The sequence below is a fragment of the Natator depressus genome, chromosome 2 (assembly GCF_965152275.1).
Source record: "Natator depressus isolate rNatDep1 chromosome 2, rNatDep2.hap1, whole genome shotgun sequence".
Classification (NCBI taxonomy): Eukaryota; Metazoa; Chordata; order Testudines; family Cheloniidae; genus Natator; species Natator depressus.
This window is the reverse complement of record NC_134235.1, coordinates 204,564,336-204,580,450: the sequence shown is the minus strand read 5'-3', so window position 1 is coordinate 204,580,450 and position 16,115 is coordinate 204,564,336. Positions and strand designations below refer to the sequence as shown.

Sequence of the window (16,115 nt, the reverse complement as noted above, 5' to 3'; positions counted from 1 at the left end):
AGGATGGAGGAATAGCTCAGTGGTTTGAGCACTGGTCTGCTAAACCCAGAGTTGTGAGTTCAATTCTTGAGGGGACCATCTGCGGCAAAAACTAGGGATTGGAGAGGGTTGGACTAAGATGAGCTCCTGAGATCCCTTCCAACCCTGATAGTCTCTGAGTCTCCCGCACGCCAGACCTGGCTGCTGAAGGGGGCTGCGGCGCCGCCGCTGGCTGGCTGGGGGTGGGCTTGCCCCTGGTCAGGGGTGTCCGGTTTTTTTGCAGCGGTAACCCGAGGCGGCGCCCGAGCCCCTGGGGCCGCCCCAATGGGGAGCGGGCCGGGGACTCAGATCAGCGACCTCCCACTGGGGGGCGGGACCCAACCCATCTCCTCCACCCGCCCACCTTCCGGGCAGTCACTGCGCCTGCGCCATTCCTCGGGCCAGAGAGCGGCGCGCGGCCAGTCAGTGTAGGAGGCGGTATTTACGGCAGCCAATCAGAGCGGGGATCGCCATGGGGGTGTGTCTCAGAACGCAGCCGCAGCCGGAGTTCCGTTGCGTGTCCCGACTCCCGGCGACATGTGGCGGGGCAGCCGCTGGCTGCGGGGGCTGGTGCTGCCGGCGGCGAGGGGGCTGCGGCTGCGCCCTGCAGGGGCAGCCTCGGGGGCCGCTGGGCGCTGCGCTCCCTGCTGGGCGCGGCGGGCCCTCGGCGGCGGGCCCAGCGCGGAGCTGCGGGCGGGCGGAGGAGCCGAGCAGGAGCACAGGGCCCCAGGTACGGCGTGTGCCGGGCTGGGGAAGGCGCCAGTGCCGCCCCCGCCTTAGGCACTGCTCGCCCCCTGCACACCGTCCTCGTCCCCTTCCCGGGCTGAGCCGCCCGTCCCCCACCCCGCTGCTCCTATCTCACGGGGCAATGCCTGGCGTGGGGGAGACCAAGCCCCTGTTCACTCCAGCTCAGCCCAGGGAGTTGAGGATTGGTTGCCCCTGCACGGAACCAGGGTTCCCCAGCCATTCCCACCCTGCGTGGGGGCCTAGCCCCGTGGGGGTGTCCAGCGAGATGTGCTCCAGGAAGCTCTGGGCTCTGACCCAGGCTAATGGGGGTGCTGGGCCGTGCAACTGAACTGACTGGAGAAAGCCAGTGGGTGGGCACATGGGTCAGTACAGCCATACTGCCCTGCTGCATGCACCTGGTTCGGGGACGGCCAGCTGCTCCATGCCCATGCTAGTGCGTCTGTAACCTGTGTCTGTGCAGTGCCTTCTGGGCACCTGCCCCACAGCTTGCAGAAACAGTGCATTCTGGGACATTTTAGAAGGTGCCTGGTGCACTGTAGAACAGCTAGTCCATGTCCATACCAGCTCAGAAAGAAAAAGTCCCCAGACTTGCAGACAGCATCATCTGCCCATGTTCTAAGACCCGTTTGGAGTAAACTGGCTGGGGCACTTCTTGGGTGTAAATGCAAACTGTTCTAATTTCTCTATGAAAGAGGGAGCAAAATCTTCTGTCACTGCAGTGGATGTGTGTAAATACTGTCTTAAAAACAGTTTCTCCTCCCTCCCCCCACCCCCAGTGGCCATGACAATGAGGGGTTCTGTCTCCCTTCCTCCTTTCCCAGAGAGTAAATCTTGACAGCTGTCTAAACACACACAGTGCTGGTGGTCTTATTTGACTCCACATGTGATATGTATGCATGACTAGTTTAAAAACTAATTCTGATCCTAAGAATCTTCAGTGGGATCAGTCGTACTACTAAAGTCTGTCATTTCACACCACTAAGATCCTTCTTCCAATAAAGCACAGTGTTTCACTGCTAGGAATTCAATACCTGTTCAAAATTAGTGTTTTTGCAAATAAAAAGTAAAAGAGGATTAGCAAGAATTTCCAACTCCGCTGTAGATAAAATATTGTTACAGAAGATTATGTAAAGATTCTGCAAGTTTGGACATGAACATACTGTATGAATTGAAGGTCCCTCTCCTCTGACCTGTATGTCTTGGCTTTGTGACACAAAACCATCCCCACGCAGGCAAGCCAGTGGAACAGGGTTAATAAAACACAGGACAAAAGAAAGAAAAATATACTGTGTCCTACAGTCAAAGATGAGACAGAGTAAAACTATTGGTTTTCAGGGTCCTCTTCAGCTGTGGAATCCAAATCTTTGAAGATGATTTGTATTTAATGTTTTTGTATATACATTCTAATTTCTGCTGAGGACACAGGCTTCAGGCTGGCAGAAAAGGGGGAGGATCAAAAGGGATCAAAACATGAGTGGAGCATTCTAGTGAAGTTTTCAAGTTAAATATAGCTTTTGGTAGAGGTACAGGTATGTATACCGTACAAAGTTGTTTCACACATCTCTGCTGAAGAAGATAAACTCTTTTGCCACAGATGTCAGCCAGGTCTCCCCTAGAAACTATTGTTGGTATAATATCAATGGGAGGAGGGCATGGTGAACCAGACAAACTCACATTTCCATATTTGCAAAAACCCTAGGGTATACTTATTTATACTGGCATAAAAGTACTCTTTCCATTATACCTTATTTCCCTTAGAGAATAAGCGGTGCCTGCACTAGGGGATATAGCTATATCAGCAAACCTCTTCTAGAGTAGACCTGGCTGTAGCAGTCATTGTGATTGTGTGCCTGGGGGGGCCGATGGGCTCATGTGTTTGTTTGTTTGACAGGCCTCTGATCAGTTTCATGCTATATACACATCTGGTTATTGCCTCCTTATTTGGCTTTTTCTCTGTATTAAGGTTGATAGGTGATGAATATGAACTCAGCAATGCTCTGTTAATTTTACAGTTCCATGTAGGGGAAGTGGCATTGCACCTTACTGACAAATAGAAACAGACCTTGTTTTACCTAGTTAGGTCTTAGCTACACACACAAATTGTACCCATTTGAATAAATCTATTTAGAAACAAATTAGTTAAAACTGTGCATGCAAGGGGGTTGTGCTGATCTATGTCAGTTTCTGAATGGATTTAGTTAAATTGGTAAGAGTGGGTCTGTAGACAAGGCTCTATGGTCTGTTAGAAATGATGAGATCAGGTTAGGACTACAAGTAGGCCACTACCAAATTCATGGTCCATTTCAGTTAATTTCACTGTCATGGCATTTTTAAAATTGTAAATTTCATGGTTTCATATATTCAAATCTGAAATTTCAGTGTTGTAACTGTGGGGGTCCCAATCCAAAAGAGGGGTGTGTGTGCTGGTGTAGGGGGGTCATGGTATTGCCACCCTTCTGCACTGCTGCCTTCGGAGCTGGACAGCTGGCTAGCAGCCGTGGAACTTCCTGCAGCCAGGTGAGGATCCCAGAGGTGGATCTGACTTGGCCCTGGGAGGGGCCTGTGCAGGGGAAGAGGAAGTCCTATCCCTCCCCAGCCTGTCTGGGACTAGCAGCTGAAGCCCAGCGCACTGTATGAGCCCCTGGCAGAGGTACCCCCGCCCTGCCCCTCCCTGAATCCAGGCCTGGTGCTCAGGAGTTAAAGGGGCCTTGGTCTGGCTGTATGTGGGGAGACTGACCATGGCACCCCCTGATCATGGGGCCCTGGGTGGTAGCTCACCTGTAAGGCCAGCAATGTCACCCCAAAAAGTGACAAACGCCAGCCTCCATACCATGCCACGCTCACTTCTGCGCTGCCTCCAGAGCTGGGCTTCTGGCCAGCAGCCACCATTCTTTAGCTGCCCAGCTCTGTGAAATCTGATCTCCCTGGTGAAATCTGGCTATTGTAAGGGAGATCAGATTTCACGCTCTGTGACATGTTTTTCACAGCTGTGAATTTGGTAGGGCCCTATTTATAAGATTATTTGTTTCCACAGTGTGTGTGTTATACTAGGTCAGTTTTGATGTTTGTTTATCCTACTTATGATTTTATAGTGCACTTGTTCCCATTGTGCCTAGTATGTCCTTATCACAGGCTTTTTAGAACTTAACAAGCATTGATTTGAAATATTATATCCAATAATTACAAATAACTAAGTCACTATCTCTTGTTAAGTCTTACAAGTCACCTAAAGAAACTGTATCTTAATGCTCCCTGTCTCCATTAGAACCTCAGAGTTACAAACACTTTGGGAATGGAGGTGGTTCATAACTCTGAACAAAACGTAATAGTTGTTCTTTCAAAAGTTCATAACTGAACAGTGACTTAATACAGCTTTGAAACTATAGTATGTGGAAGAAAAATGCTGCTTTTAACCATCTTAATTTAAATGAAACAAGCACAGAAACAGTTTCCTTGCCATGTCAGATCTTTTTTTAAAAAACTTTCCCTTTTTTTTAGTAGTTTATTTTTAACACAGTACTGTACTTTTTCTTTTTTTTTTTTTGGTGCTTTTCTGCTGCTGCCTGATTACGTACTTCCGGTTCCAAGTAAGGTGTGTGGTTTACCAATCCATGTATAACTCTGGTGTTCAGAACTCTTAGGTTCTACTGTAGCTGTCAGAGAAGTGTCTAGCACACTGTGGATGCTATATAAATAACTGATGTTTAGTAACAGAATATTATTAACCATAAGAATCAGTTTAGTTCCCTGTTTTTAACTTCCAGGAGTTTGCTTTTGCTCAATATCATTATTCTAGCAACTGGAATTCACATTTCAATCCTTGTTTTTTAGCATCATCTCAAATTCCAGAATGGATGGCTATAGATTATAATTTAGTTCACCCTCACTCTTCATTGTTTTTCAGCAAGTTTAAGTAAACAGTTTTTGTAATTTGTTTAAAAAGAGAAATCACAATTTGAAGTCTTGTTCTTTGTTTCAGATCATGCGCTTTCCAAGTTCAATATTGATTTTATCATAGCTCTACTGAGGCAAGAAAATGCTAGCAACATTTGTGTTATCCAGGTGCCTCCAGAAATGAGATACAGTGATTATTTTATAATTGTGAGTGGAGCTTCTTCAAGACACCTCCATGCTATGGCACACTACATGCTGAAAATGGTAGGACAATTATTTCCACTCTTCACTTGCTTTAGATTCTGAATAGTTTTAATTGGAAATGTATGTTGTGAAATATTTGCAAAAGTGAGAATTAAACATAGCAAAATATATACATTTATCTGTTAAAGTAGCAACCAAACAAGGTGAGGTTTGTTGTTCTTATGCAGTATTACCCTTTGTACAAATAGGAGATGCTGAACCTAATCTGCTTTCTTAGGTAAGGAAATAAAATGTAAAGCGTAGACTGTGAATGGAGACCTCTCTATACAAGGAATGATGATGATTGCAGTGCAGAGTTTTGTGGAATGAGAATCTGGGGCCCCAGTACAGAGAGGATGGTAACTGGTGGTGGAGTGATGCTAGTTCTGGTTATATGTGACATCCTAGAATGTTCAACGTTTAAAATGCAGTTGAGCAATCTAAGCAAAAATGGCTTTGTTACTTAAATACCATATTTCTTCAAAGGAAGGCATGGCCTTAAATACTGGAGTAGATTGTCCCTTTTTGTACAAATAAACATAATCCAGTTCCGGTGCGGACAGTAGCAGCTTCATGGAATTGCCTTCGCTTCCCCTGACCTTAGAGCCACCCAGTGGAAGTATTGGGGATGGGAAAGTGGCTGTCTGCATCATACTCACCTCTAACTTAGCTGACTAAGAATCTTCTTCTTTGCTTCCCCATTGCGCTGAGTGGCAGCCCCATCTCCTTTGGAGCAACGTTGTGCTCAGGGCACTTTTGAGAGCCCATGGTAGCATGGTAAAGGATGGGTCTCATGGGATCTGAGATTTAGGAGGTCAGACTACCTTCCAGTTTTGAGGGCGAGATGAATCACACACATCCTAATAGTACGATGTGTTGGAAACCTAGATGTGTAGACTCAATTTCTTGTCTTGTACCTCGTGTAAAAACCTGCACAGAGCTGTATTGACCTGTCCGTGATTTGATTTTTCATAAGAGTGGGTCAACTGTTCCGGCCTCTTCCATAAAACACAACTCTTCTGTCTCTCTGTGAGAAGATCTAAAAGCGCTTGGATAGTGATATAATGGTTATTGACTTTGGAACAGGGATTCTGCAAACAACTTTTGGATCTTACAGATTTCCCATCTTATAACACCCAAATCCTTCCCCTGGTGCTTCAGTCTGGTTCTCAAAAATATTTAATTCTGTGGACCACAGTTTGAGTACTGCTGTTTTAGATCATCTTAAATTAAGTGCATACTACTTATGAATCGGACAAGCTTCATAGGATACAGTTAGCTCCCTTTAAATGGCAATTGCTATAAAATTACACATTCCAAGGTTTGCTCATGGGAGTTAGCTTTGTGCCTGTCTAGAGGGAAAGGGAGAACAGCAGTCCTCCTTTAGTTGGAATTATACCTATTAATCTCTTGCAGCACACAGCCTGTGCAAAATCTAGAAAGGAAATAGTCCATCTGCTCATCACATCTGGATCCTGGGAGCTTTTATTGTGGCTGGATTTTTGTATTGAAAACAAAGCTGGGGTTGAAGAGGCTTATAGCACTACAGGTCTGCCCAAGATTTACAGCAGCTGGAGCAGCTTTCATGTCTTGTAAGAGCTTGGTTTGCTCTTACTTGTGCAGCACATAAACTGTGTAACTTACACGCTTCACCAGTGGTAGCTGTTGACATTAGCTTTGTATTCTTCTTGCCTTTGCTGCTGATCCTGACAGCCACAAACATCCAAAAGGTGAACCACAATTTTCCTTCTTATTTCCTGTTTGGCTGTAGGGTGGGTTCTGCAGTCTGACACTGATCACTTAAGCATTTGGGTTCTTTCTAACCCCTCCCCACCTTATTACCTCTCCTTTTTTCTCCTCTGAATCTCCCCTCCCCTATCATCCCACTCACTCGCTCCTTGCTGTCTCCTGTTTTTCTTCTTCCAAAATGGTGGGTTTTAACAGAGAGAAGTAGGACTGGAACAGGAGAGCTGAACTCTGTTAAGCCCCAAACTAGGGGCACCTGTGTTCTGTGCCATACTCCATTCATCACTGCAAGCAGGCATTTGGCTTAAAGCTGTGGAAGTTGTATTGATGTGATTTAACATACTAAATTGAATACTTACCCAGCATTACCTCATTTGCATGGTCAGTACTATATCAGTCCGTCCTGCTGTTTCCATGTACCCAGTGGTGAGCTGGAGCTGGTTTGCACCGGTTGACTAGAACCGGTTGTTAAATTTGGAAGGCCTTTTAGAACTGGTTGTTCTGCGAGGGACAACTGGTTCTAAAAGGGCTTCTAAATTTAAGCGGCCAAAAGTGGCGCCTTAGGTGCTGACTCCATGGGTGCTCCAGCCCTGGAGCACCCACGGGGAAAATTTGGTGGGTACAGAGCACCCGCCGGCAGCTCCCCGCCCCACCCCCGGCCCCAGCTTGCCTCCGCTCCGCCTCCTCCCCTGAACGCGCTGCCCTGCTCTGCTTCCCCCCCCCCCCCCCGGCTTCCCAAGAATAAGCTGTTTGCGTGGGAAGCTGGGGCAGGCTGAGAAGCAGGCAGCAGCTTCCTGCTCAGGCCCAGGGAGGCGGAGGTGAGCTGGGGCAGAGGGGTGTGAGGAGGGCTGCCTGCGCTGCAGCAGGTAACCCGGGGGGGGGGGGGGGGTGAGGCGCTCCCCGCCCCAGCTCACCTCCGCCACCCTCGGCCTGAGTGGGAAGCCGCTGCCTGCTTCTCAGCCCTCCCCGGCTTCCCGCCGAACAGCTGATTTGCAGGAAGCTGGGGGTGGGGCACAGAGAAGCAGAGCTGGTGCGTTCAGGGGAGGAGGCGGAGGCGGAGCAGAGGTGAGCTGGGGCTGGGCGGGGAGCTGCCGGTCGGTGCTCTGCACCCACCAAATTCTTCCTGTGGGTGCTCCAGCCCTGGAGGACCCAGGGAGTTGGCGCCTAAGGCGCCACTTTTGATGTGATCATTGGGGGAGCAGCTGCTCCCCCACCCCTAGGAGCCAGAGGGACCTCCCGGATGCTTCCTGGGAGCTGCCCCAGGTAAGCACCTCCAGGACTCCCCACCTCGCCCCCCCGGCAGGTGCCTCTGGCTCTTACGGGTGGGGTGGAGTGTGCATCCACTGTGGTGGCCCACGAGACCTTCCTGCCCGGTTCTGGGGGCAGTCAGGGGACAGGGGAGGGGGATGGATGGGGCAGGGGTCCTGGGGATGGGAGGCGTCAAGGAATGCGGGGGGGGGGGGTTGTTGGATGGGGGCAGGAGTCCCAGGGGATGGGCAACAACCCCCTCGTGGGGTGAGAAGGGAACCCTTTGTTAAGATTTTGGCAGCTCATCACTGCATGTACCTCTATGGACAGCAGTGCCTTTTCACCTAAAGTCCAGAAAGTCTTCTTTTCTATCCTTCCTCTCCAGCCTAATGGAAAGGGCTTCTTGGCTCTGGGCTGCAGCCTTCTCCTCCCCCTGGTGGCTACTGTTTGTAGCACCAGCTCTGTACTACTGAGCAGAAGCTCTACAGGAGGAGGAGGAGGAGGAAGTCCCTGTGAAAGGGGAGAGCTCAGAAGAGATTTGGGCTCCCCTTTCCTGGGTAACCTAAAAAAGGTTGGATTTGGGCAGCCACTTGAGCACCCACAAGAAAATTCCTGAAAATGGGAGTCTTCTGGACAAACCACAGATTTTAACAAACCTGAGACAGCTTGGGCCAGGAGAGCATGGCAGCTAGTTAGGTCCATTTCTTCTCCCAGCCCCACCTCTTGTAAACGGCATGACGACAACTACTATTTTACCTTTCTTAAAAAAAAAAAAAAGAGTCACAGGGCAGATGCATTTGGGAGCTTAAATCTTAGAGTCTTGCCCTACTGCAGCTTTGACTTATCTTTCAGTGAGATATTTTAAAAAGCCCTAATACCTCAACTCAACCTTTCCATGCATTGCTACCCACTTAGCAGTGTGTGCTGACCCTTGCTCTAGTTTAGGCAAAAATTCAGACAGTATTTCAACAGCTAAAGACCGACTGGGAAAATATTAGAAGTATATGATGGCAAGCAAGGGAAAGGGCTTATTCTTACCCTCAATTTTAGCTTGTAACTTTGTAAACACAGGCCCTTTACCATCTTGGGTGTCTGTATGCTGCCAAAACCAATAAGGACTGCATTTGTGATACCATTTTTCTGTTGAAGTCAGACACCCTCCCTCGCCAGCCAGGCCTTTCTGCTGAGAATAATATCCTAACCAATTGATTACAAAATCATCAAAGACCCAAACCCCTGGATCCTGGAACAATGGAAAAAATCAGTCAGGTTCTTAAAAGAAGGGTAAAAATAATCTACAATCTACTTTTTAGACAGGCATCTAGTATTAAAGACTTCAGATGGAGAATTTACCATGTTCTTTGGTCATCTGTTCCAATGGGTAATTTTGCTTATTGCTAATATTTACATCTTATTTCCAGTTTACATTTTTCTACCATTAACTTCTGGTCGTTGGATCTTTTATGTCTTTGTCTTCTAGAAAAGAGAAATCGTCCAGTAGTTCTTTATAGACTATGATCAAGTCACCTTTTTAACTTCTTTTCAATAAACAAAATAGATGTAGCTCCTTGAAAGGGATTGTCATGTTTTCCAGACCTTATTCTTTAATCTCTTCCAAATTTAACATCCTTTTGAAAGCACAGACACCAAAACTGGATGTAGATTCCAGTAGCCGTTTCACCAGTGACGTATTCAAAATTAATTCCTTAGACAATTTGTCAGGCTTTAGCTGCCTGATGGGCTTCAACACTTTAGAATGAACATTTGGAAGTATCTGTCTTCACACTGATTTGCTGCTTCTTTTACAGTACAAGCAGCTGAAACAAGAAAATGATCCTCACATTCAGATTGAAGGGAAAGACACAGATGACTGGATATGCATTGATTTTGGTAAATATTTACAAATTTCACAGATGCTAGTTCCATGTGAGCCATGCGTTGAAGCAGCATTTCACTGGTAAAACTAAGTTGTTGCAGATAGGTCCTAATACTTAGCTCCTCTCTAGCTCCAAGTATAATTTTATTGCCTGAACTCTATTGAGTCCTTCCCCAGTGTTAAGTTTCACTGGAGGAGAACATTGGCATTGAACACTGTGGAATAACAACTCTGCAGTAGCTAAAAAATAGTTCTTAATTCTCAAGAGTGAGGATCGAAAGTTGTGGAAGGAGATATGCAAGGATGTTTCAATAATTATACATTTATCTAAAAATGTTACTTTCTTATTCAATTGATGGCTTTTTTGCCTAGATTAACAGTACTTCACTAAATTCAGACTCTCACTGTCAATTAATGCCAAGATTCTAGCTCATAGATTCTACATTTCCCTGTTCCTCTAATAAATATACAATTTTCTAGTGAATATGTGTTAAAGTGACAGGAACCAGATCTATCATTTTAAAAGCTGTGTGTCAAAGTATGCAACAATGAAATGATAATTACGACCCAAGTCTGGACAAACTTTGTTACCCTAGAGTACAACTCCAGAGATGGCTAGTTGGAGTTGGCTTTTTTACGTATTATTGCTGGACAACAGTACACTAGTGAGACATCCTACACAAACACTCTAATTCAATGAGATTTTGAGCTCTAAAATCAGTGATCAGAAACTTTGACATCTGCCTTGAAGAGCGTTTTATGCTGAGAAATGTGAATCCTACATTACGTTCACGGTAATGATTTCTCATTGACTTAGTTTATAAAATTACTACACAATTTCACATAGTGCAGTTTCTGCACTGTGTTCACATTTACATAGGCTTTCTGTTTGAAACTCATTTAAGGCATTTTTCCCCCCTACAACTTTTATAAGGTAGCTGAACATATAACGTCCTTGTTGCTAGAGCCTTGTGGATTTGTTTCATTTTCAGGTGTTAAGTCTGATCAGCGCTTTGTCCCTCTCCCTGTTTCACAGAAAGGTCAATTTTCTGCAAGCCAACTGAAAAGCCTAAAGAGTAAACAGATTTTTTTACATGTTAATCTGAATGTAGTTAACTACATCGGCAAATTTGCGGATGATACTAAACTAGGAGGAGTGGTAGATACGCTGGAGGGCAGGGATAGGATACAGAGGGACCTAGACAAATTGGAGGATTGGGCCAAAAGAAATCTGATGAGGTTCAATAAGGATAAGTGCAGGGTCCTGCACTTAGGACGGAAGAACCCGATGCACCGCTACAGACTAGGGACCGAATGGCTAGGCAGCAGTTCTGCGGAAAAGGACCTAGGGGTGACAGTGGACGAGAAGCTGGATATGAGTCAGCAGTGTGCCCTTGTTGCCAAGAAGGCCAATGGCATTTGGAATGTATAAGTAGGGGCATAGCGAGCAGATCGAGGGACGTGATCGTTCCCCTCTATTCGACATTGGTGAGGCCTCATCTGGAGTACTGTGTCCAGTTTTGGGCCCCACACTACAAGAAGGATGTGGATAAATTGGAGAGAGTCCAGCGAAGGGCAACAAAAATGATTAGGGGTCTGGAACACATGACTTATGAGGAGAGGCTGAGGGAACTGGGATTGTTTAGTCTGCAGAAGAGAAGAATGAGGGGGGATTTGATAGCTGCTTTCAACTACCTGAGAGGTGGTTCCAGAGAGGATGGTTCTAGACTATTCTCAGTGGTAGAAGATGACAGGACAAGGAGTAATGGTCTCAAGTTGCAGTGGGGGAGGTTTAGGTTGGATATTAGGAAAAACTTTTTCACCAAGAGGGTGGTGAAACACTGGAATGTGTTACCTAGGGAGGTGGTAGAATCTCCTTCCTTAGAAGTTTTTAAGGTCAGGCTTGACAAAGCCCTGGCTGGGATGATTTAATTGGGGATTGGTCCTGCTTTGAGCAGGGGGTTGGACTAGATGACCTCCTGAGGTCCCTTCCAACCCTGATATTCTATGATTCTAAAACTGCTTATCAACCAGGGATCTGGGGCCCCCTGGGGGGCTGCAAGCAGGTTTCACGGAGTTTTTTATAGCATGTTGGGGGAGCCTCAGAAAAAAAAAAGTTGAGAACCCCCGTTCTAAAAGTTTACTTAAACTTCATTGCCATGGTTATTCCATTTTATAGACTTGAATACACCTATATTTTGTAAATACACTTTTGGCATTAAAGTGTGCTTACACCATTTCAGAGGAAGATGCCTGGCTTTTCAAATTTCCACATTAGATTCGCATCCTACGTAATATGGTAGCATGTTGTGTATTCTAAGGGATATAGACTAAACTGGTGTTTTGTTCAACTTATATTGAATTTATATATATTATCATATATACTCAATTTATACACACAACCCACCCTAGAAATGAGAGTTTGTATCACTGGAAGTTAGAGTCCCAGCTTTCCAGTAGATGTCACAGCTCTTGCTTCTAGCCCTGGACATTCTTAGGGTAACATACCAACATCTTTGGAACATTTGTAGTACAGAAAAGGTAGTATAGGTCACTGTTGTTTTTAAAAATGCATTATAATTGGGTGCAGTGTACTAGCATTACATAAAGAAGGATATGAAAGTGTTGCAATTAAGTTACATTTTTCTATAAAAAGTGCAGCATACATGTTGGCATGGTGAAAAGATTGGCAACTTAATAGTACACATGAAATTTAACCTGTACTTTGTGTTTGTGGCCATTTTTGTCTTTATTGTGTCTTTCTGTCCTGTATAGGTAGCACAGTGATCCATTTCATGCTTCCAGAGACACGAGAGATTTATGAGCTGGAAAAGTTATGGACGCTCCGTTCTTATGATGACCAATTAGCACAGATGGTTCCAGAGTCTTTACCAGAAGACTTCATATTTGGACTTACTCACCAGCAGCACTGACGAAAATCTTTCCGTCATGAAAGGAATACATACAAATAATGCAGTTAGAGCACTCACCACTTCAGGATTAAAAAAGTGAAACAAGCAATTTCTGTGGTTACTTCTTGGGAGAGGGGACACAGCTAAGAGCCACTTGCTTGAATGCCCCTCCACTGTTGTGCAGTTAGTGAGGGACGAGGCTTACAGCAGTACAGCTCTAGGACACAAAGTACCGAATTGAATCTGTCTGGAATTGTGGGTATTATGATTCAAGTTGGCAATTGTTTCGAAGGAGTGGATTCTAGCCCCCTTGTTCTTCCAGAAGTGCAGGGGGACCTTGTGACTGAAGTAGTCAGCATCTCAGTTGAAGTTGTAGCTGAAAGTATACTAAGGAAGAGTAGCAGCTATTTGCATCATAGAGACAGTCAACATGAAACTCAGTTTAAAAGGAACTTCAGTTACTATACCTGCCCCTGAATCTTCCTACCAGTGTTTGGTTTTAATACCGAAAGTGTCTCCCTCTGCTGTTGCTGTATGTGAAAGTGAAAACCCTGCTCTAGGTCAATAATCAAGGTGTTATGTAAATTGCATTGGTTTGAAGGTTAATCTACTGTATCCCTTTAACACCATTTACTAGCATGGGTCCATCATGAGCAGAGCTCAAACCTTGTTTAATTTGAGGTTAAAGTACAACTAGGGGAAGCAAAGTAGTATTGAGAAGGGCTAGTTCATACTGATAGTTAGCATGGGGCAAGCTAAGATGTAAATCTACAGCACTGTACGAATATGCCATGCACTAAGAGTTCCAAAGCGCATGCTGATATACTGCTGTTTGAAATTATTTTTGTGGGTGACAGACTAGAGTGTTGTAGATTTATAACCTGGCTTGCTGTGCATTAACTGATCATGTAGATGAGCCCTAAAGGGGATTTTGTGATAAAGTAAGGAGATGTTGTACCTAAAACCAAACAGCCCCTGTGCAATATAGCTCAACGTTTTCTCAAATGCTCGAACCTGAAAAGAAAACCCTACACATTCAGCAGAAGGAAGAAACTTGGAAAGCAATGCATAAAACCACTCTGGCTAATGTTGAACTTTGCCTAGCTGGTATGCCCAAATTCATTCCAAAGGGATCCCTTGAAGTCATTAAGGTAGGGAAAGGTCACTGATTTAAGAAAGGAGCGGGAGAGGAGTAAAGAGGAGATGGGCCAGTCCTATTGAATAGGGCTAAAGAGGGCAAGTCAAGGCAGAAAAAATGATTTGGGGAAAAGCAACATTATAAATAACTTGATGCTTTTCAAACAGAAGCACTGTGCTCTTGAAATTAGAAACATTCCACCTGTAATATAGTCTGCTATCCTGTAACAATTAATTGAGGCTCACTCATGCTCAGAATTGAAGACATGTTCTACCATACTGTGATACTATGTTTTCTGGATGCCTGCTGGTGCTTTTCAAAGCACCCAGTCCAAAGAGAATTCCAGATTACTTATTGAGTTTCCCTTTCAATATTTTGCCAATAAAATCTGCTCTTATGTGAAACAAATTGAAGTAGAAATTTACTCTATCAGGCATCCCCAGATTTAGTCAACACACACAAAAGGGTGAGCCAAGAGTCCTCTGACAGGTACTGTACCAAACTACATTGAAATCTTGAGTACTAGTACAGAGACAGCCACAGCTAGCTCTCAGCTCCAAACAGTAGGACAAAGCTGCTCCTGCAGGCATACAAGTAGAAATCACACTAGGTCTAGTTGCATCCAAAAATTATGTAACTGTAGCTATAAAGCCAATGCAAGTTTGGAATGTATCCAGGTACTCTGTCACCTACCTTGGAGGTGATCGTGCAGCACTAGCCCTACATGTCCTTGTCCTAGGAATGGCAGAGTTCTACCACCAACGTAGCAGACAACTCAGACAAAACTAGTTATCGATCAAATCAAAAATCAGCCCTAAAAGCCATGAACGCAGGAGCTAATGATTAATGAACGCTAGGCCCAAGAAGAAGTTTAATCTGAGAGACTAGCACAGTAACTTGGGGTGGGCAAACTTTCTGGCCCGAGTTTGGGGTGGGGAAATTGCTTGCAGAGCCAGGGCAGGGAATTGGAGTGCAGGAGGGGTTCAGGTCTGGCCCAGCACTGCTTACCTAGAGCGGATCCGGGGTGGCAGCAGCGTGCAGGGGCACCACGTCCCTGTGCGACGCCTGGGGAGCACAGAGGGCTCCACACAGTGGTGAGCTGGAGCCGGTTGTTAAATTTAGAAGCCCTTTTAGAACCGGTTGTTCCGCAAGGGACAACGGGTTCTAAAAGGGCTTCTAAATTTAACCTGCCAAAAGTGGCACCGTAGGCACCGACTCCACGGGTGCTCCAGCCCTGGAGCACCCAAGGGGAAAATTTGGTGGGTGCAGAGCACCCACCAGCAGCTCCCTGGCCCCAGCTCACCTTCACTCCACCTCCTCCCCTGAATGCGCTGCCCCGCTCTGCTTCTCCCCCCCCCCCCCCGCCCGGCTTCCCATGAATCAGCTGTTCGCGCCAGAAGCTGGGGCAGGCTGAGAAGCAAGTGGCAGCTTCCCGCTCAGGCCCAGGGAGGCAGAGGTGAGCTAGGGCAGGGGGCACGAGGAGGGCTGCCCGCACAGCAGCAGGTAACCCGGGGGGGGGGGGGGGGGCGGCACAGGAGAACCGCTCCCTGCCCCAGCTCATCTCCGCCACCCTCAGCCTGAGCGGGAAGCCGTGGCCTGCTTCTCTGCCCTCCCCGGCTTCCTGCCTAACAGCTGATTTGCGGGAAGCTGGGGGGGCACAGAGAAGCAGAGCGGGGCGGTGGGTTCAGGGGAGGCGGCGGAGCGGAGGTGAGTTGGGGCCGGGCGCAGGGAGCTGCCTGTGGGTGCTCTGCACCCACCAAATTTTCCCCATGGGTGCTCCAGCCCCGGAGCACCCAGGGAGTCAGCGCCTAAGATGCCACTTTTGATGTGATCAGTGGGGGAGCGGCTGCTCCCCCTGCTCCCCCCCCCCCCCAGCTATGCTCCCCCGCCCCTAGGAGCCAGAGGGACCTGCTGGATGCTTCCTGGGAGCTGCCCCAGGTAAGCACCGCTGGGACTCCCCACCTCACCCCCCGGCAGGTGCCTCTGGCTCTTAGGGGTGGGGTGGGCACCCACTATGGTAGCCCACGAGACCCTCCTGCCTGGTTCTGGGGGAAGTCAGGGGACAGGGGTGGATGGGGCAGGGATCCTGGGGGGGATGTCAAGGAACGTGGGGGGGTTGGATGGGGCAGGAGTCCCGGGGAGCGGGGGTGGGCAATGACCCCCTCATGGGGTGAGGAGGGAACCCGTTGTTAAGATTTTGGCAGCTCATCACTGGCTCTACGTGTTTTCCTTCACCTGTGGATACCTCCCCCGAAGCTCCCATTGGCTGCGGTAACGTGTTCCTGGCCAACGG

The 16,115-nt window shown here is 47.0% G+C and overlaps 1 protein-coding gene across 1 annotated transcript; it reads left to right on the top strand.

Moving 5' to 3' along the window:
* Positions 1 to 555: 555 nt before the first annotated feature.
* Positions 556 to 14,838, top strand: MALSU1 (mitochondrial assembly of ribosomal large subunit 1). Its single transcript, XM_074945790.1, has 4 exons — positions 556 to 748; positions 4,745 to 4,923; positions 9,705 to 9,786; positions 12,548 to 14,838. The coding sequence occupies exons 1-4, from the start codon at positions 556 to 558 to the stop codon at positions 12,703 to 12,705; spliced, it is 612 nt and encodes a 203-aa protein (XP_074801891.1). The 3' UTR covers positions 12,706 to 14,838.
* Positions 14,839 to 16,115: the final 1,277 nt, after the last annotated feature.

Excerpts from the sequence above, each read along its gene's own strand:
- MALSU1 (XM_074945790.1), top strand. The coding sequence starts at position 556 with ATGTGGCGGGGCAGCCGCTGGCTGCGGGGGCTGGTGCTGCCGGCGGCG. Across the intron at positions 4,924-9,704 it reads CACACTACATGCTGAAAATG|TACAAGCAGCTGAAACAAGA; the intron begins GTAGGACAATTA and ends CTTCTTTTACAG. Across the intron at positions 9,787-12,547 it reads CTGGATATGCATTGATTTTG|GTAGCACAGTGATCCATTTC; the intron begins GTAAATATTTAC and ends TGTCCTGTATAG.